General features: G+C 42.6%; 1 protein-coding gene across 3 annotated transcripts in view; it reads right to left on the minus strand.

The window, feature by feature from the left end:
• Positions 1-7240: 7240 nt before the first annotated feature.
• DPH3 (diphthamide biosynthesis 3) overlaps positions 7241-25312 on the minus strand; it is a 44968-nt gene continuing 26896 nt past the window's right edge. For all 3 annotated transcript variants that reach the window (XM_033949624.1, XM_033949623.1, XM_033949626.1), the window contains exon 4: positions 7241-9151. In XM_033949624.1, the coding sequence (XP_033805515.1) occupies positions 9083-9151 (69 nt within the window). In that variant the 3' untranslated portion in view covers positions 7241-9082. The remainder of the gene's footprint in view (positions 9152-25312) is intronic.

The following is a 25312-nucleotide window of genomic DNA, read 5'->3' on the forward strand; positions in this document are numbered from 1 at the left end:
TGCTTATTCATTGGGGAAATCCTGAAAAACCAACTGGCATACGGCTCTCGAGGACCGGAGTTCCCTACCCCTGCATTAAAGTTATGTTGTTGTCTATGACTGTTTATTCTCATCTTTTACTTCTGATCCTTTTCACAGATATAATATCCCTCTTCAGATTTTATACACTGGATATTTTGCTGCCATTATATAGATAATAGGGTATTGTCTCCCTGGCTTTTCTCATCCCTTTCTAAATGTATTTCTTCATCCTTATACTACTATTTTATAACACTTCACAGCTTTGAAAATAAAGCCGACATTAAAAAACAGTTATAGCTTATTTGTATATTTAATAAAGATCATCCTAATCATGATTTTAAACCATCCTTTTGAAGGGAGTATTACTAGAAGAGTGTGGTGCAGTGGTTAAAGCAACAGCCTCAGCACCCTGAGGTTGTGGGTTCAAATACTGTACTGCTCCTTGTGACCTTGGGCAAGTCACTTAATCCTCCACTCCCACATGTACATTAGACAGATTGTGAGCTCACCAGGACAGATAGGGAAAATGCTTGAAGTACCTGTATGTAAACCGCTTTGAGTGTGGTGTAAAACTTCAAAAAGACAGTATACAATTCCCAATCCCCTCCCCTCTTTTTCACTATCAGCAATTAAACAAATAGTGAGAAGGGGTCACTCAGCCAGATGGTGGGCTATGTGCCTGTACAATTATCAAGTCACATTTGACAACTTTAGCAGTGTGGTTGGTTTTCTCCCCTTGCACCCCCTCACTATATCACAAGGTTAAGAAACTGCTAAATCAGGGATTCCAAATACAGTAAAACCCTGGATTACAAGTAATTTGGTTTGCAAGTGTTTTGCAGAACATTTGATAAAATTTTAACTTTATATACAAGCAATGTCTTGAAGTACAAGTACATACAGTTTACACGTGTCACGTCATCACAACTGAGCCGAAGGTTCTTCTCTTTCTGACACTCCAAGAGAGTAATGACTGTTCTAAATGAGCGAGGTCTTGCAATATAAGTACATATAGCATTTTGTATTAAAGTTTTTGGGTTGTGGAACAAATCGTCTCAGTTTCCTTTATTTCCTATGGGGATATTCGCTTTGATATACGAGTGCTTTGGATTACAAGCACGCTTCTGGAACAAATTATGCTTGAAAACCAAGGTTTTACTGTATAGCAATATGCAAGCAGACTAGATCTGCCACCTTGTGACCACAGAGAGTACTGCACTTTTTTTTTTTTTTTTACCATTCTAACAGCTAACAAATTTGCTTTCCAAGTTTACAAAACTAAAAAAACACCTTATCAAATTTATATCCTACATTATCTATTCAATATAAATCAGTAGCAAAAGAACATCCATAAAACAAAACAATAAAAAAAACACAATCATTTAAATTTCATTCCACTCCACAGTAAAGACAAAAGATCTGAAGCCACTCAAAATACTATCTTATCTGCCATAAACAAGCATTAAATTTCATTGCACGGTAATGACAAAAGATTTAAAGCCAGGCAAGTATTTAGAAGGAATATTATACAAAATTATAACAGTGACTTTTTTTAAGTTTTTTTTTTTTTTTTTTAAGTTTATTAGGATTTTATATACCGCCTATCAAAGCTTTCTAAGCGGTTTTACAATCAGGTACTCAAGCATTTTCCCTCTCTGTCCCGGTGGGCTCACAACCTATCTAACGTACCTGGGGCTTCTACTATGATCCCAGCCTCCTCTCTGCTACTGATGCTTTTTATACTTCCATCTAGTTTTCCAAATCATTTGGTTGTAGTAGATCCTTTGTCATAACCAGAGCTTCTGATTTTAAGGTTTACTCAGTTCAGGTCCACTATGTAATCAACAACAAAAAAGGGTATTTATTAAATACTATAAAAGCACCTTGCAGGGTCAGGTACTGCCATTTTTCAAAATGGAGGCATAGAGGCAAGTGGGCATCACTCCTACCTCCTGAAGGTACACCAAGAAAGGGGGGGGGGGGGAGAATGCTGCCTAATCACCAGGGATTTTTTTAATTAGGGGGACAGGATCTCAAGTGAGTCTGTGTATGTGGTGGGGGATATTGCTAGACACTTGGAATTTTTTTTAAAGGCGAGAGATGGGTCAGTGAGCAATTTGGATGACAATTCTTTTTTTTTAATTGTTTATTTATATTTTCAAAAATATAAATATAACCAAGCACAAAAAAACTTGTATAGAAAGTTAGATTAAGATAATATAAGATCAAAAACTAAATCCAAAATATGGAATTAAACATTAAAGAAATTAGAACATTTCTTTTTTTTTTTTATTATTATTCTTTGATTGTTAAACAAAGACAGTGCCATACAAATAAAACAATAATTTTTATGTATAATGCACTATTAACTATATAGGTAACATATATATCTTTTAATATTTTTTAGAATCCCTACAATTAATAATAACATAAACCCCACCCTCCAATACATTTCTTAATCTATCTCAAGTCCACAATAAATTGAGATCCAAGATTAAATCAGAGTGATAAAACAAGAAAATAATGACTATAATTAATTATTAAGGCTATAGTCTGCAGCTGGTAGAGAGTCATTCTATTCTTTAGAGGTTGTTATATTGTTTTCTTTTCCAAGACAATGGAGAGATATGAAATTAGACAACTGAGGTGGCTCCAGAAAACCATATTTTGCTGATTGGTATCTTATGCACTTGCATGGAAATCTAAGAAAAAAAAAAAAGATTCCACCCAATGAGGTTAAACCAGGTATCAATAACAAAAACTGTTGCCTCTTTTTTTGTACATCAGGGTAAGTCCCCAAATTCTTTAGATCTGTTCTTGAAATATATTCTCATGATCCATTCTTTAATCGGGCAAAAGCGCCACTGCTAGTTTAAGTGTAGCTGGAATAGCTACACTTTCTTCTGAGGCTTCCAATAGATTAGTTTTGTCCAAAGGGGTTTCTTGTTGGCTTTTAACCTTGACTTGCTTTCCTTGTTTCTGAGGAATATAATAAGCTCTAGCAAAAGGAGGAATAGAATGCTCAGATATACTTAATACTTCCATAAAATAACGCTTCAGCATATCAATAGGTGTTATCATAGGTAATCTGGGGAAATTCAGCAGACGTAAATTTGCACGGCTTTGATTTTCCAGAATTTCCACTTTTCTCCTTAAATTAGAATTATCAGTCATTAGTGCTTCCTGCATTTTCTTTATAGAAATTACATCTGTTGCTGTTTTTTTAATTTCGTGTTTGAACATGGATGACAATTCTGTTAGACACCAGGGAATTATTATTATTATTTTTTTTTTAACTGAGGGGTCAGTTTAGGGCTGCTAAACACCAGGTAAAGTATATTTTAATGTCTGGAGGAATCATGTTGAGGGGAAGGGCACCACTAAATAACAAGGATAAAGAGGATGATGCAGAAAGCTATGTCACAGGTAAGGAGTTCAGGTTGGGGAGGGGGGGGGCTCTTTAGCTACCTGACTTATCAGTATATTTCTGTTGCTGTGCTCGCCTGGTACACACCAGCACAGGTCTAAAAATCCCTGTATTGCTTGCAGATTAACTAAAAGCTCCTTACCAAACACTTTTACTATACTAAGTATAAAAGGGAATATAGGGTCTTGATATAGCACCTTTCTGTGGTTACAATCAAAGTGGTTACATATTATATACAGGTACTTATTTTGTACCTGGGGCAATGTAGGATTAAGTGACTTGCCCCGAATTCCAAGAAGCTGCAGTGGGAATTGGACCCAAGTTTTCAGGCCACTGCACTAACCACAAGGCTGCTCCTCCACTCCAGATTCTATAAATGGCACCAAAATTGGGTACGAGGAACATTTCATGCTAAGTGATATTCAATGAAAGGATGCTCTGGGATGAGTGCCCTTTATTGAATAGTTCTTAGCACAGATTTCCACACCCAACTTTGGGCCTGCTGAAGCCTGGTTTAAATCCTAGCACACGTTGGCCACAAATCTTCATTATTCAATAACACTGTACCTAAATATTCTGAAGCTTCGAACCGACCATGCCCTTCCCATAACCACATCTGTTTGAGCACCATTGTTATAGCGAGCAGCCAGATATGTGTGCAAATCATAACACTATGTTTCAAGTTTTATTTTGACTTGATGAATCGCTTATTTACTTTACTAAGCGATTTACAAATTTAAAAAAGGTATAAGCATATACCAATTTGTAACAAAGTTTTATTTTATTTTTTGTTCCTGGATAATAAGTGTTCTTTCTTAGTTTAGAAAATGGCTATTATTCCTCTCAAGCTTTGCTTTTGTGATCAGGACATTGATATTTTGAAATTACCATTTTTTTTTTTTTGCAGAACAGTTCAGATTGATTCCAAGCTGATTAAACTTAGGGGCCTTTTCAGTAAGGCACAAACACCCAGCAGATGCATTTTGCTATGTATGTAGCCAATTTATCAAGACAAGGGAGGGAAAGTACCCCATAGAAGCATCTGCTAAGATGTATAATTCCTACAAGGCATATTTCGGCATGCCTGTTGAAGATCGAGACAAATTGGACACCTCACTTCACATACGAGCACTGTCAAAAAAACTCTGGAAGGTAAGACAATTTTGCTTCTCACTAGGCTAGCAGAATTTTCAGTTATAAAACTACTATAAATGATTCACACGGAGGTTAGTCATAATTCCAGACTCTGCCGTCCGATTGATCACTATGAGAGCAATTCTCACACATGCGCAGAGCCGGCAGGGAAAGCTCTGAAAACAGACTCCTGCCACTCAGCTGTTCAGGGCAGGAATCTTAAATGAGCACACAATATCTGCCCTAAAAAAAAAAAAAAAGCACTCGATGATGGCCCTCCCCAACAAACCGGCACCGGGAACCAACACCTCCCTCCCTAGCGGCAGCAAAAATGGCAAAAGGAATGCCCACTCCCTCCTCCCATGCTGATGCCTACTCCCTCATGCCATGGCGACTCCCACCCCCACCCTGCAAGTGAGAAAATTTGTCCCTCTACCTTCCCTCCTGCCTTTTTTTTAGGGAGGGAGGGGCCTCCATTGGCAGGGAGTGGGCATCCCTCCTGCCAATTCTTTCTCATGGGGGTGAGGAGTTGCCATGGCAGGAGGGAGTGGGCATTCCTCCTGTTTTTGCTGCTGCGGGGGTGTGGGGGGGGGGAGTGTGTGCCGGAAATCAGATGGGGGCCATCAGAGCAAGGAGGGATGCTTTTTTTCTTTATAGAGCAGATATGCACAGCATCTTTGCCCATAAAAAAGGGGCTAAACTAAGGTTAGACAGGTAAGCAACTGGTCTTGACCAGTTTTTTTTTTGGATCATTAAAAGCGATAATTTTTTTTTATGCATCGGAAAGACATAGCGCATCAATCGCTCTGCTAGTTTACATAGCATTTCAATATTCATGAGCTTAATTGCATGGTCAGTTCAGGAAATGAGCGATGTACAGAAAACCACGTGGTGAGCCGTTTTCTGCATTGGGTCGGCAAATGCGATTGTCATTAAAGCTGTCAAAACAAGTTTAGCAACAATCGCTGGCTTTAGTGCATCTAGGCCCAAATGAATCACTACTCCTCCTCCTTCTCATTTCTATTAGACATATGCGGCATTGTACATCAAAACACAGAAGAGTCCCTGATCAATAAAGCTTACAATCTAGACAAGACAAACTGGACAAGAAGATGAGTCAATACACAGTGCTTAGGTGGGGAAATTACAGATATTGACAAATATTGGTGCTTAGAAGGTGGGTTGGTTTGGAATTGAAAGCATCTTCAAAGTGGGTTTTGAGTTTAGATTTGAAAACTGCCAGAGATGGAGCTTGACATATCGAGTCAGGCAGTTTGTTCCAGGCATAAGGTGCAGCAAAGCAGAAGGGACAGAGTCTGGACTTGGCTGTAGAGGAGAAGGGTACAGATGAGAGAGAGACTTATCCGATGAGTGGAATACCCAGGGGGGGGGGAGTGTGGCGAGAGATGCTTCCTCTGGTTTTCAACCTATTGCTCTAACCACTAGGCCATCTGTTTCTAGCATTAAAGGAATTAAAATGCATTAAAGGCATTAAAATGAATATGTACTTATTTATGAAAGTAAGCATTATTGTACCTGAAGTAACTCACCTTGGACTATAACTGAAAAAGATGCAACGCAAATCCTAATAATAAATATCTTCTAAATTTTATTTTTGAGAGAAGTAGCTAATTCAAAAACACAGAAGTAGTTTGTGCACCACCTAGTGGTCAGCCAGTAAACACAAACTAGAGATAGCCAACTCTGATCTTTTAAGAATCACCTTTTTGATATAGCCCTATTTTGCGTGTCTCTCTATAGAAGAAGCCTGGTTGGTGGAAACTCTATGGGAGAAACCCTCAGCACCACTGTGTCCAGTAGCCATAGTAGCCTCAGCTATCTTCCCTCACTCCCTCCCTACAGATCCAGCCTGTAATTGATGTGATAGGTATCTCAGACTTGCACCCTGTGTTTCAGTTGAGCATAGGCTGTCCAAGAAGCATCTTTTCAGGCTAGACCCTATAAATATTCAGATATTTACATATACAGTAAAACCCTGGATTGCAAGTAACTTGGTTTGCAAGTGTTTTGTAAGACAAGCAAAACATTTTATTAAATTTTAACTTGATATACAAGCATTGACTTGCAATACAAGTACATAAAGTATACACACATCACATCTGAGCCGATGGTTCTTCTCTCTCTGACACTGCAAGAGTGTAGTGACTGTTCTAAATGAGCGAGGTCTTGCAATACAAGTACATACAGTATACATGTGTCACATCATCACAACTGAGCCGATGGTTCTTCTCTCTCTGATGCTGCAGGAGTGTAGTGAATGTTCTAAATGAGCGAGGTCTTGCAATACAAGTGTGTGTAGTATTTTGTATTAAAGATTTTGGGTTGTGGAATGAATTGTCTGAGTTTCCATTATTTCCTATGGGGAAATTCGCTTTGATGTACAAGTGCTTTGGATTACAAGCATGCTTCTGGAACGAATTATGCTCACAAACCAAGGTTTTTACTGTAGTTAATTTTTAAAATGAACCTATTGGTTTCTCTTAAAGATCAGAGTCAGCTCCCCTGCAAACAGTCATTATAATGAGATATCAAAACAGCAAATACAAAGCAGAATCTAAATCTGCTGACTTAACTACAACAGAAAAAAGCATGAGTCATAACACAAAGAACGAGACAAATAGCCAGCTTTTGCGTATGTGTGTTTACAATAATTTTTCTGATTTATTTCATCATCAGAAAACTACTTTTGCTACCTTGAAACATCTAATATAAACAGTGTTAACAACTGAAAGGCCACTGCAGGAGAGATTTAAAAAGAGGTACACACATTATTCCAGAAAACAAGGAAGTGCCTCCTCGCATAATACCTAAAAAAAAGAAAGGCAACCCCCCTCCTCCCCTCCCCTCCCAAACAAGTTTATATTCTAGAGTACAGGTAATACTGTTGCTTACATGACCTCAATACCTCAACTCTCTCTTATCCTATATAATTTAATCCAGAACAATATTTACTTCTCATACCAAAGACTTCTTAAAAAATGTTTTAAAGTTATACTGTTTCAATTGTAGAGCATGCTTCACCTGTTTTATAAAAACAATAGCTCTTCAACGTCTAGTCCTCTATTAACCTATTTTTGCTGTATTCCTTAGAAACTAGGTGAAAATAAAAAATCTGAGCAAAATTAGGTTAAGGGTATAGCATACATTTAAGGAAGATGAGAACACAATTGTTCAGAATATTATCTGCTCAGGAAAACTCCCACCAAATACTGTAAACATTTTCATAATGGAGAGCTAATTTGAAACTTTATGGCAACATAAAATCTTACCCTTCCTTTTATCAAGCTGGGCTAGAGGTTTTAGCACAGGATTTTAGTGAGGTAAATGCTGCCACACTCGTAGGCATTCTACGAGTGTCGGATGATTTACCGCACCAGCACCTAGCCCTCAATGTTGTAAGCACATTAACCAGATTTTAAAATAAATGGTGCAGTTAATTTAAAAAAAAAGTATCCAAGCTGACAAAATTCAGTAGCCAAAATAGTTTTTCCACAGATTTTAACCGGAAGTGCTGGAACAATCAATTTAGAATTTTTAAGTTATTTAAAATGTAAGAAAATAAAGATGAAAACGATAAATATTAACATAAGAATAAAATAAGGTGTACATTTTATAAGACATTAAATAGAACAGCCAACCCAGGACTTTGACGTATACTAGGCAGCTCCAATGATGAAAGATAAAATATCTTACCTGATCATTTTCTTTCCTTTAATCAGAACAGATGAATTCAGAAACCCACAATTTATGGATTTATCTGTTCCTGATGGAAAGGAAATAGCATTTTTCATGATTCATATCAGATGTGGTATAGAAACATAGAAACATAGAAATTGACGGCAGAAAAGGGCCACAGCCCATCGAGTCTGCCCATACCAATGACCCACTCCCTGACTTTTACTCCCCTATAGATCCCACGTGAATATCCCATTTCCTCTTGAAATCCAACACGCTGCTGGCCTCAATCACCTGCTGAGGCAGCTCGTTCCAATGATCGACCACCCTTTCGGTGAAGAAATAGTGAACCCATTTTCGGTGAAGAAGTAGTGAACCCATTTTCTGTTCCTGCTTTGGATAAGATTTTCACGTAGTAATATAGAAGTAATAAGCAGCAGCCACCCAAAACATAGCTTATTACCCCAAACATACTCTTATTACTTTGGTTTGGTTTACCAGCCCAACTGGAATTGTTATTTCAGCATTTTATGATATCCTTTAATTCCATTAATCTTTTTTCTGTCACAGTACACTGCGGACTGCTCAACTTTTAATGGTTTCAATGAACATGAATCCTGAGGATATTTAAAAGCAGAGTTAGACATGCACCTGATGACAAAATCAAGCTCTATCTGAAGTGGTATGCTAGCTGAGTTTCTCATCAAAGTAATGAAATTATCAGTCCCCCAAGCAGCAAATCCACAATAAACTCTTCCACTGCCTGGTGCTGGGTTTCCTGAAAGTCAAGTCCAGAAATGACATTCAGCACTTGATCAGTTCTGCATGTTTTGTTGGAGGTGCTGGAACAACTTCCCCACACATAAATTCTTCCTAGAAAAACAAAGAATTATAATAAAACAATTATTTTACTGCCAGATAAGTATCAAAACAAACAGCTTTATTTCCATCCTCTTTTTTTCTTTTGAGTCAGATTAATTATAATTAGGAGGTGGACAATTAACATACTATTAGCATGATTAATGTATTAAAATTTTAACAAAGATTATAATTTTTTAATGCAGACAAAATTTTTAAATGCTCTCTCTGTGCACATGTATCTTAACAGGCTTCATTTTTCATAGGGTCACTAGCAGTGCCAGCAATTCCCACACAGTCTGTAGCTGATCTGGAAGCCTCTCCTCTGCCATATCCTGTCCCCTCTCTGACACAACTTTCTATTTCACCTAGGCACAACATAATAGAGGGAAGGCATTGGTGTCAGTTGCAAGCAGCGTATGGGAAGTGCTTCCGGTGACCCTATGAAGGAAGCAGTCTACTAAAGTAGACTGAGGGAGAGAAATGCCGGACCCAGCACTGGCAGGGAGAGAGAGTGGACTGGTGACAATAGGGAGGAAAGGAATGCATGATGGAAGGGGCACAATGCTGGGTGCAAGGAAGGATGAGAAAGCACTGCTGGACAATAGGAGGGAGAGAGAATGATGGTGATCAATAACAGAAAACCATTAAGAAAGGGAGAAAACTTATTTCAGAGACATACTTAGTAATCTGACATTATGGAGCAATTTACAATGTTGGGCTCGGTCCAACAGCAGATTGAGGCCCTCCATACACTGAACTATTTGGACATGACCTTAATGGTGATTAAAATGTACAATTAAAATTTTTAATTAATCAAGTTTTAATCATTGCCCACTCCTAATAGAGACTTCATTAGCTTATCTTGTTGACCAAACAACCAGTTGGGTTTTCAGGGTAACCACAAAGAATATGGGGAAATTTTGCACATAGCTAGTCTCCATGTAAACTGATATTATGCATATTTATTGTGGATAGCCTAAAACCCAACTGGCTATGGTATCCCCAAGACAGGCTTGAGAAGCTATATTCTAAGGCAGTTGTCTTCATTGCAAGGTCCAAAAGCCAGTGATGCAGTCCAGTGTTCCATTCCCCCCCCCCTCACCCAATGCTACTCCTTCCCAGCAGCCACTCCTGCACTCCTTGAGCTGCTGGCAGCGTGAATGAACTAAACACACTGCCTTCAGTGGTCAGGAAGCTTTCCCTCTGCTACTGCTTCCTGTCCCTGCATAGGCGAAAAGCAGTAGCAGAAGGAAAGCTTCCAGGCTGCCGAAGGCAATGTGTTTACTTCATTCATGTTGTCAGTTGCCCAAATAGTGCAAGAGCAGCTGCCGGGAAGAAGGGGAGGAACTATCGGATCCCATGGAGGGGAGTGGTTACTAGAGAGATGCTGGACCACGGGGATAGGGAGGAAAAAAAAAAAAGAGCTACTAGACCTCCAGGGGAGGAAAGGTAAGGGGAGGGGAGAACAGAGTTACCAGACCATGGTAGGGAGGAGGAGGACAGAAGGAGAGATACCAGGAGAGAAATGTTGGACTACTGGAAGGGGGAGGGAAGGAGAGAGAGATGCTAGACCAGGAAAGAAAGGAAGGGAAGGAGAGGAGAGAGATACCAGACCACAAGAAGGGGGGAAGGAGAGATAAGGAGAGGATATGAGAGTGATACCAGACCACAGGAAAGGAAAGAGATGTCAGACTACTTGGGGGGGGGGGGAGTCAGACCAGGGAAGGGAAAGAGGAGATTCCAGACTAAGGTAGGGGAGAGGGGGAAGAGAAGGACAGAGATATGCCAGACCAGATAGGGGAAAGGGGGAAGAGAAGGACAGAGATATGCCAGACCGGATAGGGGGAAGGTAAGGAGAGGGGAAAGATGCCAGATTGTGGGAAGGAAAGGGAAAAGATGTCAGACGACAGAGACAGAGAGAGAGATATGGAAAAGTAGATATATTTCAGAAATAAGCAGAAAAATTGAAGAAAGTTGAATATTAAAAGTTAATACCAAAGATGGATGTAGGGCAGAAAGTGAAGAGGAGGAAAAAAACATCAAATGGATAAGGCAGCCATAGAAACACAGTTAAGAGTACAGACAGAAGGAAGTACAACCAGAGACTAAGAAAAGATGATTACAAAAATAAAAATCACCAGATAACAAAAGGTAAGAAAAGTGATTTTATTCTCAATTTAGTAATTGAAATGTGTCAGTTTTGAGAATTTATATCTGCTGTCTATATTTTGCACTGTTTAGGAAGAAATGCATTTGTTCTATTTCTCTGGTGTTGGTACTGCATGCAGAGTCTGGCCTCTTGGGTTTCGTTCATATATATTAGGACTTTTAGTATGTGGTCCTGTATTTGCATAGGGTTTTATCTGTGGTTCTCCATGTGTAATCAAGGACAGGTGTTCTGGTAGGATTGAATATCAAGAAGCGTTATTGGTGTCATGGCCCAAAATAAGAACATATTTATCAGCTCTCCTTCATCTCTTTTGGACCCAAAATGACCCTCCCTTAAAAAGTAGTGAAGACCACTGTTCTAAAGATAACCATAATAAATGAGTTTTACTCAAAGATCTGGCTGAAAGTATAACACAATGTTCAATGCAAAGCACAGGGGCCAATGGTGGCCCTCATCATGCTGACTTTATTTTCTGCTACTCTTTGCATTTCTACCCAAGTTCATGGCAGAAAGGGGAAGTGGATGGAAGGAAAAGCTGCAAGCTTGAAAGACAGGGAATTGAATGAAGGACTGTTGGATAGATGCTTAGCATGGTCAGCAATGTCATGATTTCACATGGGTAAATATTTGATGGCTCTCCTTCAGCTCATTTGGACCATCATACCTCCAGCTTAAAATTTAGTTAAGACCACTGCTATAACAGTCCGTCAAAGCACAGTTACTTACAGTAACAGGTGTTATCCGGAGACAGCAGACAGATATTCTCAAATGTGGGTGATATCACCCATGGTGCCCGGTATGAACAGTGCTAAAAGTATCCTAAATATCGACATCCATGTCTGAGACTTTGAGCCATACTAGAAATCTCATAGCAATAGACATTGCTGAAGCTTTTGATGTTAATTCGAAAGTATCAAATGCTGAGCGTGCCAGGAACTTCTGAGTTTGGAGTAAGTTGCTAGTCTCTCCTGAAAATCAGGGAGGCCGTCAGCTGGAATATACTATTCAATGTCAAATAACTGTTTGATGAGCTGCTTTAGATAAAAGGTTATATACAAGTTATAATTAAGAACTCTGTTAGCCAACATAGAGTTCTGATAAAGATGGCATCTAAACTTGTCTATAGTATGTCCCTCATGTCCTGGTGGCAGAGACTCTAGAGCGGGAAGATTTTTTCAGAGTGGACTCAGCAATGGTTGATTTTTTCCAGAGTGGACCAGTAATGATTGATGTGACAATTGTGGTTTATCAAATCCAGGGCAAGATTGAATTTGATATAGAGAGTCAATCTTTCTCCGAGCCACTACAGTAGAAAGAGGTGTTTCCCAATTCTTAGCAAATTATGCAGAGGTAACTTAAGCAGCTCCTTAGGAGGCTCATCTTAATCCAAAGCATCCAGGAGTTCGGCTCTATGTTCAGCATCGAACTCCAACTTGACAGGTAGAGCCTGTCTTAACTGTCTGATATATTTGGTAAATGACAGTCCTTCCGGAGGAGATAAACATCTAGGTGGAGGAGAGGAAGGATCCGAGGGAATACCATACGATTCAGGTATAGATAATGTATGCTCCCAATTGCGTCAATGTTGTGGTGGGAACCATCAGAATCTACAGTAGGCAGACCAGGAGATTTTCTAGACAGTGGAGAGGAAAGGTGGTGTCTAGAGGTTGGAGATCGATGACAATGAGAACGTCGAGAAGAGCTCCTCCGACTTCTCCAATACCAATCTGAAGATGACAAGGATGAAGATATGCGTAGATTCTTCAACCTGGAATGATGATGTTTAGACTAACAGTGTCAATGCATCAAAGGGGAACATTGATGTTTCGATGAAGTGTGACAATACGATGCAGGAGTAGCAGTGGTACCGTGTGGCCCCGACATGCTACGCTCAGGCTGGGCTGGTACATTGGGAGTCAATGTAAGCAGCAGTGCGGAATGCTGCTGAAGAATATCACCAAGCTCCCTTGGCAGGAAATCCCACAATTGCTCCCTGAAGACCTGCACCGGTATCATTGGCTCAGCAGCCGATACCATCGGTGCTGCAGTGCGTCATGCCCTGAAGAAGACATAGGCTGCACTGAGGGAGAACGCCGGCGTCAACGTATGGCCTGCATCGAGGGACTTGATGGTGCAGAGGCCTGCAATGCTTTCTGGGAAGTGGATGGCTTTTTAGCAGGCTTCCCAGACGGTGGAATACCTTGCAATGCCGATCAAATGGATGGCGGTCCTACTGGTTCCGATGATGTAGACTGATCATCGGAGTCCACAGTTGGCCCAAACAGTTTCTCTCATTAAAGAAAACTAGACTTTTGGGAGCGCAGTCACAGGGTAGAACACCACACACAAGTTTCAACAGTCAGAGGAGCCCAATAATTTTGATCCCCCTCTTCTTTTTTGTGACTTCCCTTTTATGTGTTCTTTACTTTTAACTTTGTAGTTCCTCCTTATTCCCCATTGTTTTCTGTCTGATTAAGTATAATCTGTGGATTTAATTGTTTGTACTGTCTTCCCCTACTTTATTATAAATTATAAAACACTTAGAATCTTGATTTGCGTTTAATCAAAATTAATAAAATTGAAACCTTGAGGCTCAGACCCCCAAACACTGGATACACCAACTATGTAGGTCAGTGAGTGATATAGGGCGCTGGTACCTACAACCCTTTTTAAAACCAGACAGGGGCTTCAACATCGAAGGAAAAATTTTGGTGGCAAAATCAAAGGACTGAATGGTGTTGCCAAGAAGGAAAAAGAAAGAAATAAATGAAGTGCCTGATGGCCAGACAGACGACGAAAGAACTTTTCCCTCTTATATACTGTATTTTTCACTCCATAAGGCACACCTGACCATAAGACACACCCTAGATTTAGAGGAGGAAAACAAGAAAAAAAACAACAACATTCTGATCCTAATTCTCCCTGCAAGGCTCTGCACCCAACCCCACACTCCTTGACAGGCTCTGTACCCTGTCCTACCTCTGGTGGTCTAGTGGCTAGCAGGCAGATTGGGACAGGGGACAGGGTACAGGGCAGGCATAAGATCATAAGAAGCCGGTCGGATTGGTCGTTCCCATTGAGTTGTTCGTGTAATGTGGTTTAAATACTCTTTGAGGCAGTTGATTGCATTAGACAGAGGTCTAACACACCCAAGAAATCCAGCACCCTGTTTCTTATTAATTTTTATGGGATTCCATACACTGATTGTTTTTGAATCCAACTTTCCAATATAAAAGTCATAATTCTGGTTCCACTTTGGGCCAAGTGTATTCTTCACAGTGTCTGTAGAATGGCACTGCCCTGATCTATCAACTACCACCTTGACGAATGGATCAGGAAACCAAAAAAATATTTTTTCACCAAGTTTTTTTCACATAGTACTTACTGTCAGGCACAGCTTGATGGGCCCATTCCTCCTGGAGCCCTGGTCAGACATGTCCCGCCTGGGGCCCATTCCTCCTGGAGCCCTGGTCAAACATGTCCCGCCTGCCGCGGGGGCTGAGGCAAACGGAAGGGAGTCAGAGGAGCGGTGGTGGAGGTAGCTGAGGACCATGGGGGAGGGAGAGAAGAGCAGGAGGCCAGAACCCACTGCCACCGCTGCTGCAGTAGCCACTTGCTCTCTTGTCAGGGCCACGCAGCCAAGCCAGGACCCTCAGTGGCTTCCAGTTTTGATGGCTGCTGCTCACGCCCAGACCGCGGGGAAGCTTCTGCTTGTGTGGGAAGCAGGGATCACTATCTACAGCTGCCTCTCTAGCGGCAGAGTGGCACACAAGGCTTGCTTGCCTGGTCCCGTGACACTTCCGTTCTCACGGGAAGCGACACAGGACAAGGCAGGAAAGAGACCTGGGAGTACTGGTCGACAAGTCAATGAGGCCGTCTGCACAATGCACAGTGGCAGCGAAAAGGGCAAACAGAATGCTAGGAATGATTAAGAAGGGGATTACGAACAGATTAGAGAGGGTTATCATGCCACTGTACAGGGCTATGGTACGCCCTCACCTGGAATACTGCATCCAGCACTGGTCGCCATACATGAAGAAGGACATGGTACTACTCGAAAGGGTCCAGAGAAGAGCGACTAATGGTTAAGGGTTTGGGGGAGTTGCCGTACGGTGAGAGATTAGAGAAGCTGGGCCTGTTCTCCCTTGAAAAGAGGAGACATGATCAAAACATTCAAGATAATGAAGGGAATAGACTTAGTGGATAAAGACAGGTTGTTCATCCTCTCCAAGGTAGAGAGAACAAGAGGGCACTCTCTGAAGTTAAAAGGGGATAGATTCCGTACGAACGTAAGGAAGTTCTTCTTCACCCAGAGAGTGGTGGAGAACTGGAATGCTCTCCCAGAGTCTGTTATAAGGGAAAACAGGCTACAGGGATTCAAGACAAGGTTGGACAAGTTCTTGCTGAACCAGAACGAATGCAGGTAGGGCTGGTCTCGGTTAGGGCACAGGTCTTCGACCTGGGGGCCGCCGCATGAGCGGACTGCTGGGCACGATGGACCACTGGTCTGACCCAGCAGCAGCAATTCTTATGTTCTTATGCTCTGCCACTACAGAAGGCGAGACAGCCACGTCAGCTGACCAGGCAAGCAGCCTTGCACACTACTAGAGAGGCAGCTCCAGCGAGAATTAAAATAAGGTAACCGGGGTTGGGGGGGTTAGATATTCGCTCCATAAGACACACCCTTATTTCCACCAATGTTTTTGGGGAACAAAAAGTGCGTCTTATAGAGCGAAAAATACAGCTCTTTTTTTTCTTTTTTAAGAAAATAAGAAAAGAAATAAGGGTTTAGAAAACCCTAGCAAAAAAAGTGTTTAATGGGAAGACAAACGGAGTATGGACGAAGTCCAAAAATATACTACTTCTTCACTCCGCGGAAAACAAAGAACTGAGAAACCGCAAGCAGACAATCGGACGGGAAGGCACTCGCACATGCAGGCAGTCTCAAAGCTTCATAAAGCTTAAAGTGCCAGTACACTTTTAGCACTGTCTGTTCAATGCTCCATGGAAGACATCACCCACATATGAGAATATGCTGCCTGCTTGTCCTAGGATAATGCCACCTACTGGCTAGCTTGGTTCATAGACAAAACCGCGGAAGACAAAGGCGTGTGCTGACAACTAAGCGCAAGACGGAGGCGCGCGCTGAAGAAAATGATAGTTTTAAGGGGCTCCGAAGGGGTTTTTTATTGGGGAGCCCCCCCACTTTACTTAATACAGATCGCGGCGGCGTTGTGGGTGGTTTGGGGGGTTGTAACCCCCCTCATTATACTGTAAACTTAACTTTTTCCCTGTTTTTAGGGAAAAAGTGAAGTTTTCAGTAAAATATGGGGGGTTACAACCAGTGTTCCCTCTAAGCGGGCGGGTGTTGTGAGCAAACTTTTTTCACCGTGAGCCAAAAATATCGGGCGCCAGCAAGTTATGAGCCAACTCGCCCGATTCTCCTCTCGCCGCCCTGCCATCTGCCGTACGCCTCTTCCGATCGTGCGCTGTGATGAGAAACGTGTGCGCTGCGATGTAATATTTTGTGCGCCAGCGCACGCCAGCGCAGCTTAGCGGGAACACTGGTTCAAATGGTTTTATTTATTTCCCCAAATTTATTTTTGTTATACGCATTGAAAATATTTGATATTGCGTTTAAATCAAAATCTCAATAAACTTGAAACGAGGGCCCGTGAGATTGTGGGAGGGTTAAATACTCAAAACTTAGAAGTTTTTGCTACGCCAGCTTTCTGGTATCTTTACATACAGTGGCGTACCTAGCATATGTAACATCCGGGGCCCATCATTTTTTGGCACCCCCCCCCATCTGTAAGAAAAACATGATTTTTAGTAACAAACCACACGTCACACATGAGTACCTAGGAAAAGGCAGCATCTTACATATTGCAGTGAGCAGTACATCAATACACCCATTGTAAAACTAAACAAGCCAGACCAGCACAGATCAATCCTACACCGTCAATCCTAACAGAAAACCATGTCTTTCGAACACACAGAACACAGAAAACACCTTCGCCTAGTAAGGAATATGTAATCACAAACTAACCCCTCCCTCTTTTACAAAACTGTAGTGTGGATTTTAGCTACGGAGGTAACAGCTCTGATGCTCATAAAATTCTGAGCATCAGAGCTGCTACCACCAAGGCTGGTGCTAAAAACGCTTCACAGTTTTGTAAAAGGGGGGATAAAATAAAAATACATAGACAAAGGTTAAATTGAACCAGCAAGAAGCTGGACTCTGCATACAATGCTTCACAGAAACAGTGACACATGTCTCCTAAAGCAATAAATAAATAGAAATTTTTTTCTACCTTTGTCTTCTGTGGTTTCTCCTTTCCTCATCTTCTTGTAACTCTCTTCCTTCCATTCACTGTCTGCCGTCTCTCTTCCCCTATATGGCATCTTCTCTCCTTCTATGCCCCTTCCAGAAACTGTATGCCTCCCCCTTCCATCTCTCCTTTCACCCCATTGGTCTGGCATCTCTCTCCTCGCCTTCCCTCTCCCACACCTCTCCTCATAGTCTGGTATCTCCCCTTCCCTGATTCTCTGGCATCTCTCTCCTTTCCTTTTTTTCCATCTTTCGCTCCCCCTCCATGCTCTCACATCTCCCCCTTCCTTTTCCCTTAGACTGGCATACCTTCCTCCTATGCTCCAAGCCCTGGCATCTCCTTTAATTCCCTCCCTCATCTTCCTTCTCCCTCCAGCTGGGTACCGCAACACTCTTCCCTGCAGCTCTGCACTTCCCCACAATTGCCATGCTTCGGTTCCTCTTCTTCCTTCCTTCCTCCCCCCCCCCCCCGCGGGACCCTGCGGCACCATCAACTCTTACTCCCTCTAATGTCGGCCCTGCAGCTCCAGACTTCCTCGCACCTTCTCCCCTCCCCCTTTGGATCGCTATTATTTTAAATGTTATAGCCGCGGAGCTGTATCCATCAGTGGAGATGTCTAACCTCGGCCTGCCCCGGAACTCTTACTGCAGCAGCCGCCCGTCTAGGCAGGAACAGGAAGTCACTGTTGCAGTAAGAGTTCCGGGGCAGGCCGAGGTTAGACATCTCCACTGATGGATACAGCTCCGCGGCTATAACATTTAAAATAATAGCGATCCAAAGGGGGAGGGGAGAAGGTGCGAGGAAGTCTGGAGCTGCAGGGCCGACATTAGAGGGAGTAAGAGTTGATGGTGCCGCAGGGTCCCGCGGGGGGGGGGGGGGGAGGAAGGAAGGAAGAAGAGGAACCGAAGCATGGCAATTGTGGGGAAGTGCAATCCCCCCAATGCGTCCCCTTACCTTACCTCCCCTTACCTTTGCGACGCGTGTGTGCGCTGTGAAGAGAAACTTTGCGCTGCGATGTAATATTTTGTGCGCGAGCGCAGGCCAGCGCACCTTAGCGGGAACACTGGTTACAACCCCCCAAACCACCCACAATGCCCCCACAACGCGGCGCGATCTGTATAAAGTAAAGTGTGGGGGGGTTCCCCCCCACACACCCCCGTCAGAGCCCCTAAAAAGTTATTTTCTTCGGCGCACGCCTCCACACTGCGCTCAGTTGTCGGCGCGCACCTTTGTCTTCCGCGGTTTTAACCTGACACCGGCTAGCTTCACATTGGTTCCAGAGGGAACCACGATTGATGTCTTCACTGAAGAACTAATGTTACACTAGCTGAGATGAAAAGGAAGGAAATACTATGCACGAAAGCTCAGCTGGGATGGTAGCCCAAAGGGGCACTTTGCTGCTATATTCCTGCAATAATCAGGTTTTATTGGAAATGAATTCACATCATTAAGATGCAAGAAAAGAAAGGTTTGGAATGTGCTTTTGTTTTAAGGTGTCCTGAACACATTTCCTCAAAATCCCAGTTATGTTTAATAGACTATCAAACTCATTTGGAAATTTGGTTCCCAGTGTTACATTAAAAACAAATGTCTATGCATAATGCTATGTATATCATCAATATTTCGTGGACGATTTATATTCTGTATCATTAACAGAAACCAAAACAATAAGGAAAAGTAAACAGAAAAAAGGCAGGTGTAAAACAAATGAAAGCTTTCAAAGCTGAACACTATTATACAAAACATGAACATCCTTATTATATCACCAATATTCAAACATGCTTAAGCAGGAAAATATTTAAATTGCTACCTAGAATCAGAGGAATGGAATGGAAAATATCAAGGATTTATACGATTCAAATAGATCCACCCAGGTGTGGTTTTCTTAAACATCAGTCATAATCCTTAGCCAGGGTTGAGGGGACAAGGAAAATCTCAAAATTTTCTGGGGCTATTCACATTTTTTTTTAAATTAACCCCCCACCCCCTCCCACAACAACCATTTGCTCTTCCCCATCCGGCAACTTTCTTCTCTTCTCCAAAGTCTCTCCACTATTTCTCTTCTTTTTGGCACCCCAACAGTGACTGCTTCTCTCTGTTAGTCCGTGGCACTCTCCTCCCCTCTCCTAGCAAGTCAGTGTTCCTTCTGGCCTCCCCTTCCCAATCCAGTACATGCTGCACTTCTAGGTCAGGCTGTCCTTCCATTCACTGGTGGAAATGGTTCCTTTTAGTTCTAGGGCATTGTGGCATTGTGTTGATGCTGAAGGCAGGCACCAAAAACCAAAATATAGGCACCTAGTGAACTGGAGCCTTTTATCCCTGCCCTGATTTAGTTTACATAAGCATCCATACACTCTCAAAAGAATGCTTAGCTACCACCCATGGATGACATAGCAAAGAGAATATGGTCTAGATGTTGGAAGCATGGGAGAGACTTCCGATTTTAGCTCAATTTTCATGCTAACAATGGGTGGTGTTTTTTTTTACTGAATGATTCATCTACTTTAAATTTAGACACAGGCGTTTACACTAATTTATCTTTCTTTATAGCTATGCACCCAGACTTGAACTTTGCACCAGTTATTTGAAATACAAGCTTATACAACATTATTTTTGTGTCTGCTATCAACATGCAAATCTTTGTGTTTTCAGTTTACATCCAACCAGAATTAATGAACTGTAAAATTACTGTAGAATACACATTTAGAAAACCTGTAAGAGGAGCCTGCTTTCTGACTTCTTGTTCCCACATTATGCATTTCCCAAGACCTTACTTCCTCCCAGCAAGTTTAAAAACAGTGAAGGAGCATTATACAGTATAGTGGAAACAATTCTAATAAAATCTAATTTGCCTTCTACTCATCTTCAGCCTTACCACGTCACTTAAAATCAACACATATTTCTGTTTTTAATGTCACTTCCCTGTAAATATCCAATTACTTGCATTTTAATTAGAATACCATATTTAAAAATCAATTCTCGGACCTACACCCCCAAATACATACCATACTGTTCTTCAGTACTGAAATACCACAGTTACTTTCCGTAACTGGTGTTAACTAGGGACAGCAGGCAGCTATTCTCAACATGTGGGTGTCGTCATCCACAAAGCCCGGATACGGACAATTTTGCAAGCAGACTTGCTTCTAGATCTTTAGAAAGTTCATGACTGCCGCACCGCGCATGCGTAAGTGCCTTCCTGCCCAGTACAGGGAGCGCATCTCCTCAGTTCAGATAGCTAGCAGAGAAGCCAACCAGGGGAGATGGGTGGGTTGTGAGAATAGCTGCCTGCTGTCCCTGGATAACACCTGTTACGGTAAGTAACTGTGCTTTATCCCAGGACAAGCAGGCAGCCTATTCTCAACATGTGGGTGACCTCCAAGCTAACTAGAATGGGATGGAGGGAGAGTTGGCAATTCAGGAAAATAAATTTTGTAACACTGCCTGGCCGAAATGGCCATCCCGTCTGGAAAAAGTATCCAGACAATAATGAGGTGAATGTATGAACCGAGGACCAAGTGACAGATTTGCAGATTTCCTCAATAGGAGTAGATCTAAGGAAAGCTACTGATACTGCCGTGGCTCTGATTTTGTGGGCTGTGATTCAACCTTATAGATGCAGTCCAGCCTGAGCATAGCAGAAAGAGATGCAAGCAGCTAACCAGTTGGAGATGGTACGCTTGGAGATTGGATGTCCCAACTTGTTCGGATCGAAGGAGGGAAAAAGTTGAAGAGCAGATCTGTGTGTTTGAGTGCGTTGCAAGTAAAAAGCCAAAGCACGCTTACAGTCAAAAGTATGAAGAGCTGATTCTCCAGGATGAGAATGAGGCTTTGGAAAAAACACTAGAAGTACAATAGACTGATTGAGATGAAATTCTGAGAACACTTTAGGTAAGAATTTAGGATGAGTACAGAAGACCACCTTGTCATGATGGAATACTGCAAAAGGTGGGTCCGCTACTAAAGCTTGTAGCTCACTGACTTTGCGAGCAGACGTGAGAGCAATGAGAAAAACCACTTTTCAAGTGAGATATTTGAGATGAGCCAAATCCATTGGTTCGAAAGGAGGCTTCATCAATTGTGCAAAAATAACATTGAGATCCCAAACCACTGGAGGAGGTTTGAGAGGTGGTTTGACATTGAAAAGACCTTTAATAAATCTGGAAACCACGAGATGAGCAGAAAGGGGTTTCCCTTCAATAGGCTGATGAAAAGCAGCAATTGCATTGAGATGGACTCGAATGGATGTGGATTTGAGGCCTGATTGAGATAAGTGCAACAGGTAATCCAAAACTGCAAACAAAGAGGTAGATTGGGGCTCCTTGTGATGAATGGTGCACCAATCAGAAAATCTAGTCCATTTCTGATTGTAGCATTGTCTAGTGGTAGGCTTCCTAGAAGCCTCTAAAACATCCGGTACAGACTGAGAAAACTGTAGAGTGGCAGATGAGAGGTACCAAGCTGTCAGGTGTAGAGACTGCAGGTTGGGATGCAGTAGAGACTGCAGGTTGGGATGCAGTAGAGACCCCTGACTCTGTGTAAGCAGAGAGGGGAAAAACTGGTAGAAGCAGTGGTTCCCTGCTGCTGAGCTGAAGTAGAAGGGAGTACCAAGGTTGTCTGGGCCACCGAGGAGCTATCAGAATCATGGTGGCATGTTCTTGTTTGAGTTTGACAAGTGTCTTGAGAATGAGAGGGAATGGAGGGAACGCAAAGAGAAACTGATTCATCCATTCCAGTAGAAAAGCCTCTAGTCGGTGGGGAGAGTATATCCTGGAGAACTGAGGCAGTTTGTTGTTGTGGGGAGACGCAAAGAGATCTATCTGAGGAGTCCCCCACTGAGAAAAAAATGTGATGAAGAGGCGAGGAATTGAGTGTCCATTTGTGAGGTTGTAGAAGACGACTCAATTTGCCCACCAGACAGTTTTTCTCTCCTTGAAATGTAGACAGCTTTCAGGAAGGTGTTGTGAAGGATTGTCAAATCCCTTACCTGTAGAGCTTCCTGGCAAAGAGGGAGAGATCCTGCTCTTCCCTGCTTGTCCATCTGAATGAGCACTACCTGGTTGTGAAGATGCTGAAAAGCTTTGAGAGCATTGAAAATCGCTCTGAGTTCCAACAGATTGATGTGACATGGACGATCCATGCTGGACCAATGGCTTTGAGTACGGAGACCATCGAGATGAGTCCCCCAAGCATACATCGAAGAATCTGTCGTGAGGACCTTCTGATGATGGGGGCATTTGAAACAGTAAATCTCTGGAGAGATCGGAAGAGAGCATCCACCAGTGGAGAGACTGTCTCAACAAAGGAGTCACTCTGAAGTGTTGAGAGTGGGTCGTAAGCCTGCGCCCACTGAGATGCCAGGGTCCACTGAGGAATTCTGAGGTGAAGTCTGGGAAAAGGAGTAATGTGAACTGTGAAGCCATGTGACCTAAGAGAACCATCATGTGTCTTGATGAAATTGTAGTCAAGGAAGACACTTTGTGGCAGAGATCAATGAGAGCATCCTGAGGCAGGAATGCTCTGAGACGGACAGTGTCCGGAACAGCTCTGATGAACAGCAAAGTCTGAGAGGGCTGGAGCTGGGACCTGGGAAAGTTGATTTTGAACCCCAAGCTTTGTAGGAACCATGCAGTCCATTGAGATGTTGAATCTGATGAGCCAGTCGTCCAGGTACGGAAACACCTGGAGCACATGGTTCTACAGAGCTGCTGCTACTACAACTAGGCACTTAGTGAACACTCTTGGAGATGAAGCCAGGCCGAAAGGTAGCACTCTGTACTGAAAATGCAGATTCCCCACCCGAAATCTGAGGAACTTTCGAGAGGCTGGATGAATGGAAATGCGAGTGTAAGCCTCTTTGAGATCTAGAGAACATAACCAATCATTTTGATCTAGAAGGGGATATAAGGATGCCAGAGACAACATTCAGAATTTTTCTTTGACTAAAAATTTGGTTGAATGCTCTGATATCCAAGATAGGGCACAGATTGCCCATCTTCGTCAAAACTAGGAAGTAACGGGAGTAAAACCCCCTGCTCTGCTGTTACAAGGGAAGTTTCTCGATGGCACAGAGCAAAACAGAACTGGAGCTTCCTGAAGAAGAAGGATGGTCTGCAATAAATTGGAAGGATACTCTGTTGGAGGAAGATCTGGTGGAATCTGGAGGAAACGAAGAGTATCCTTCTTGAGGATAGACAACACCTAGAGGTCTGATGTAATCATCTCCCAGTGGTGGTAAAAATGGAGACGACCTCCAATAGGAAGGGGAGAGGACAGAGGCAGAATGATGGAGTTTATGCTCTGTATCAGATGGTCAAAAAGGCTGAGAGCCCTTAGGCGTGGCAGGAGTCTGAGGTTTTTGCTGCCGTTGCTGTTGTGTTTCTGAGAAGGTGCTCGTGTATAAGGAGCTGCTCTCTAAGGAAAAACGCCTCTAGAAGAGGGAAGAGTCCTAAAGCCCTTGAAGGTGAAAGGCTGAGGCTTAGATTGAATGATAGAAGCAAACAATTTTTCATGCTCAGACATCATTTAGTAGCTGCCTCAATTGAGTCATCAAACAATTGATTGCCCCGAGAAGAGATGTTGGCCAGACGATCTTGAAAATTGGGGTCCATGTCTACAGGGCGGAGCCAGGCAAGCCGGCGCATTACCACTGAGAAGGCAGTGACCCTTGAGGAAAGTTCAAATGCATCATAGGAAGATTGAAGAAGCATGCGGAGTTGAACCAGAGCCGTAGTCACATGCTGAAACTCTGAAAGACGATGTTGAGGAATATATTTGCAAAATTCAGGCAGGATGTCAACCAAATGCCATAAGGGAATTTTGATACAAACGACGACCAAATCCATGGTCTGCCCTCTCTTCCAGGAGGGATAGTAGTATAAACTGTGGCAGGATTGGTCCTTGTCAGAGAAGATTCCACGAGAAGGGATTGATGGGATAACTGAGATTTCTCGAAGCCCTTGCAGTAGACCATCCTGTAACAAGATTTCAGCTTTCCTGGTACAACAGGAATGAAATAAGGTGTTGCAAGATTTCACTTGAAAGTTTGAGAAAGAAATCTATTAGTGGGCAATTTAAGAGACTCTGCAGGAGGACGAGACATACCCATTTCCTCTAAATACTTCATAGAGTATTTGGTGAGGAAAGATGAAAAAGATATCTGTGACCTCGCGGCGTCTCGCAAAGCAGAGAACGAAGGTGAAGCCTCTCTGATACCTGAGGTTAAATATGCAGGTACAGATGACTCACTGAGAGAATGGCTAGAATCTCTTGCAGGAGAAAAACCATAGTGGTAAGGCTCTGCATGAGGCGTCCTCGACTTCGGAGTTGGAGGCCCCAAAGAGTCTCGAAGCCTGGAGAAACGAGGCCTGTCTTGAAAAGAGGACCTGGGCTTCGATGGGTACCTCAACTGATGTGGAGAACAGTGCCTCGAACCAGGCAGGTCCCACTGAGAGAAACATCGAGGAGTGCTGGCCCAGGCCTCGAAGAGGGCAGCACCTTATGTGAGGAAGGAGGGCTGGGGACTGGAGATCGAGACACCAAAAAGGATTGAGTTCCTTGTGTCGAAGCATCTTGAGGCACTGGCAAGGACTCAGCTCCTTGTACAGAGTGCTTAGGCTCCTGACGAGACACTCGCAAAAACTCGATTCCTTGCACAGAGTGTATAGGTTC

Source organism: Geotrypetes seraphini, chromosome 6 (genome assembly GCF_902459505.1).
Source record: "Geotrypetes seraphini chromosome 6, aGeoSer1.1, whole genome shotgun sequence".
Taxonomy (NCBI): Eukaryota; Metazoa; Chordata; class Amphibia; order Gymnophiona; family Dermophiidae; genus Geotrypetes; species Geotrypetes seraphini.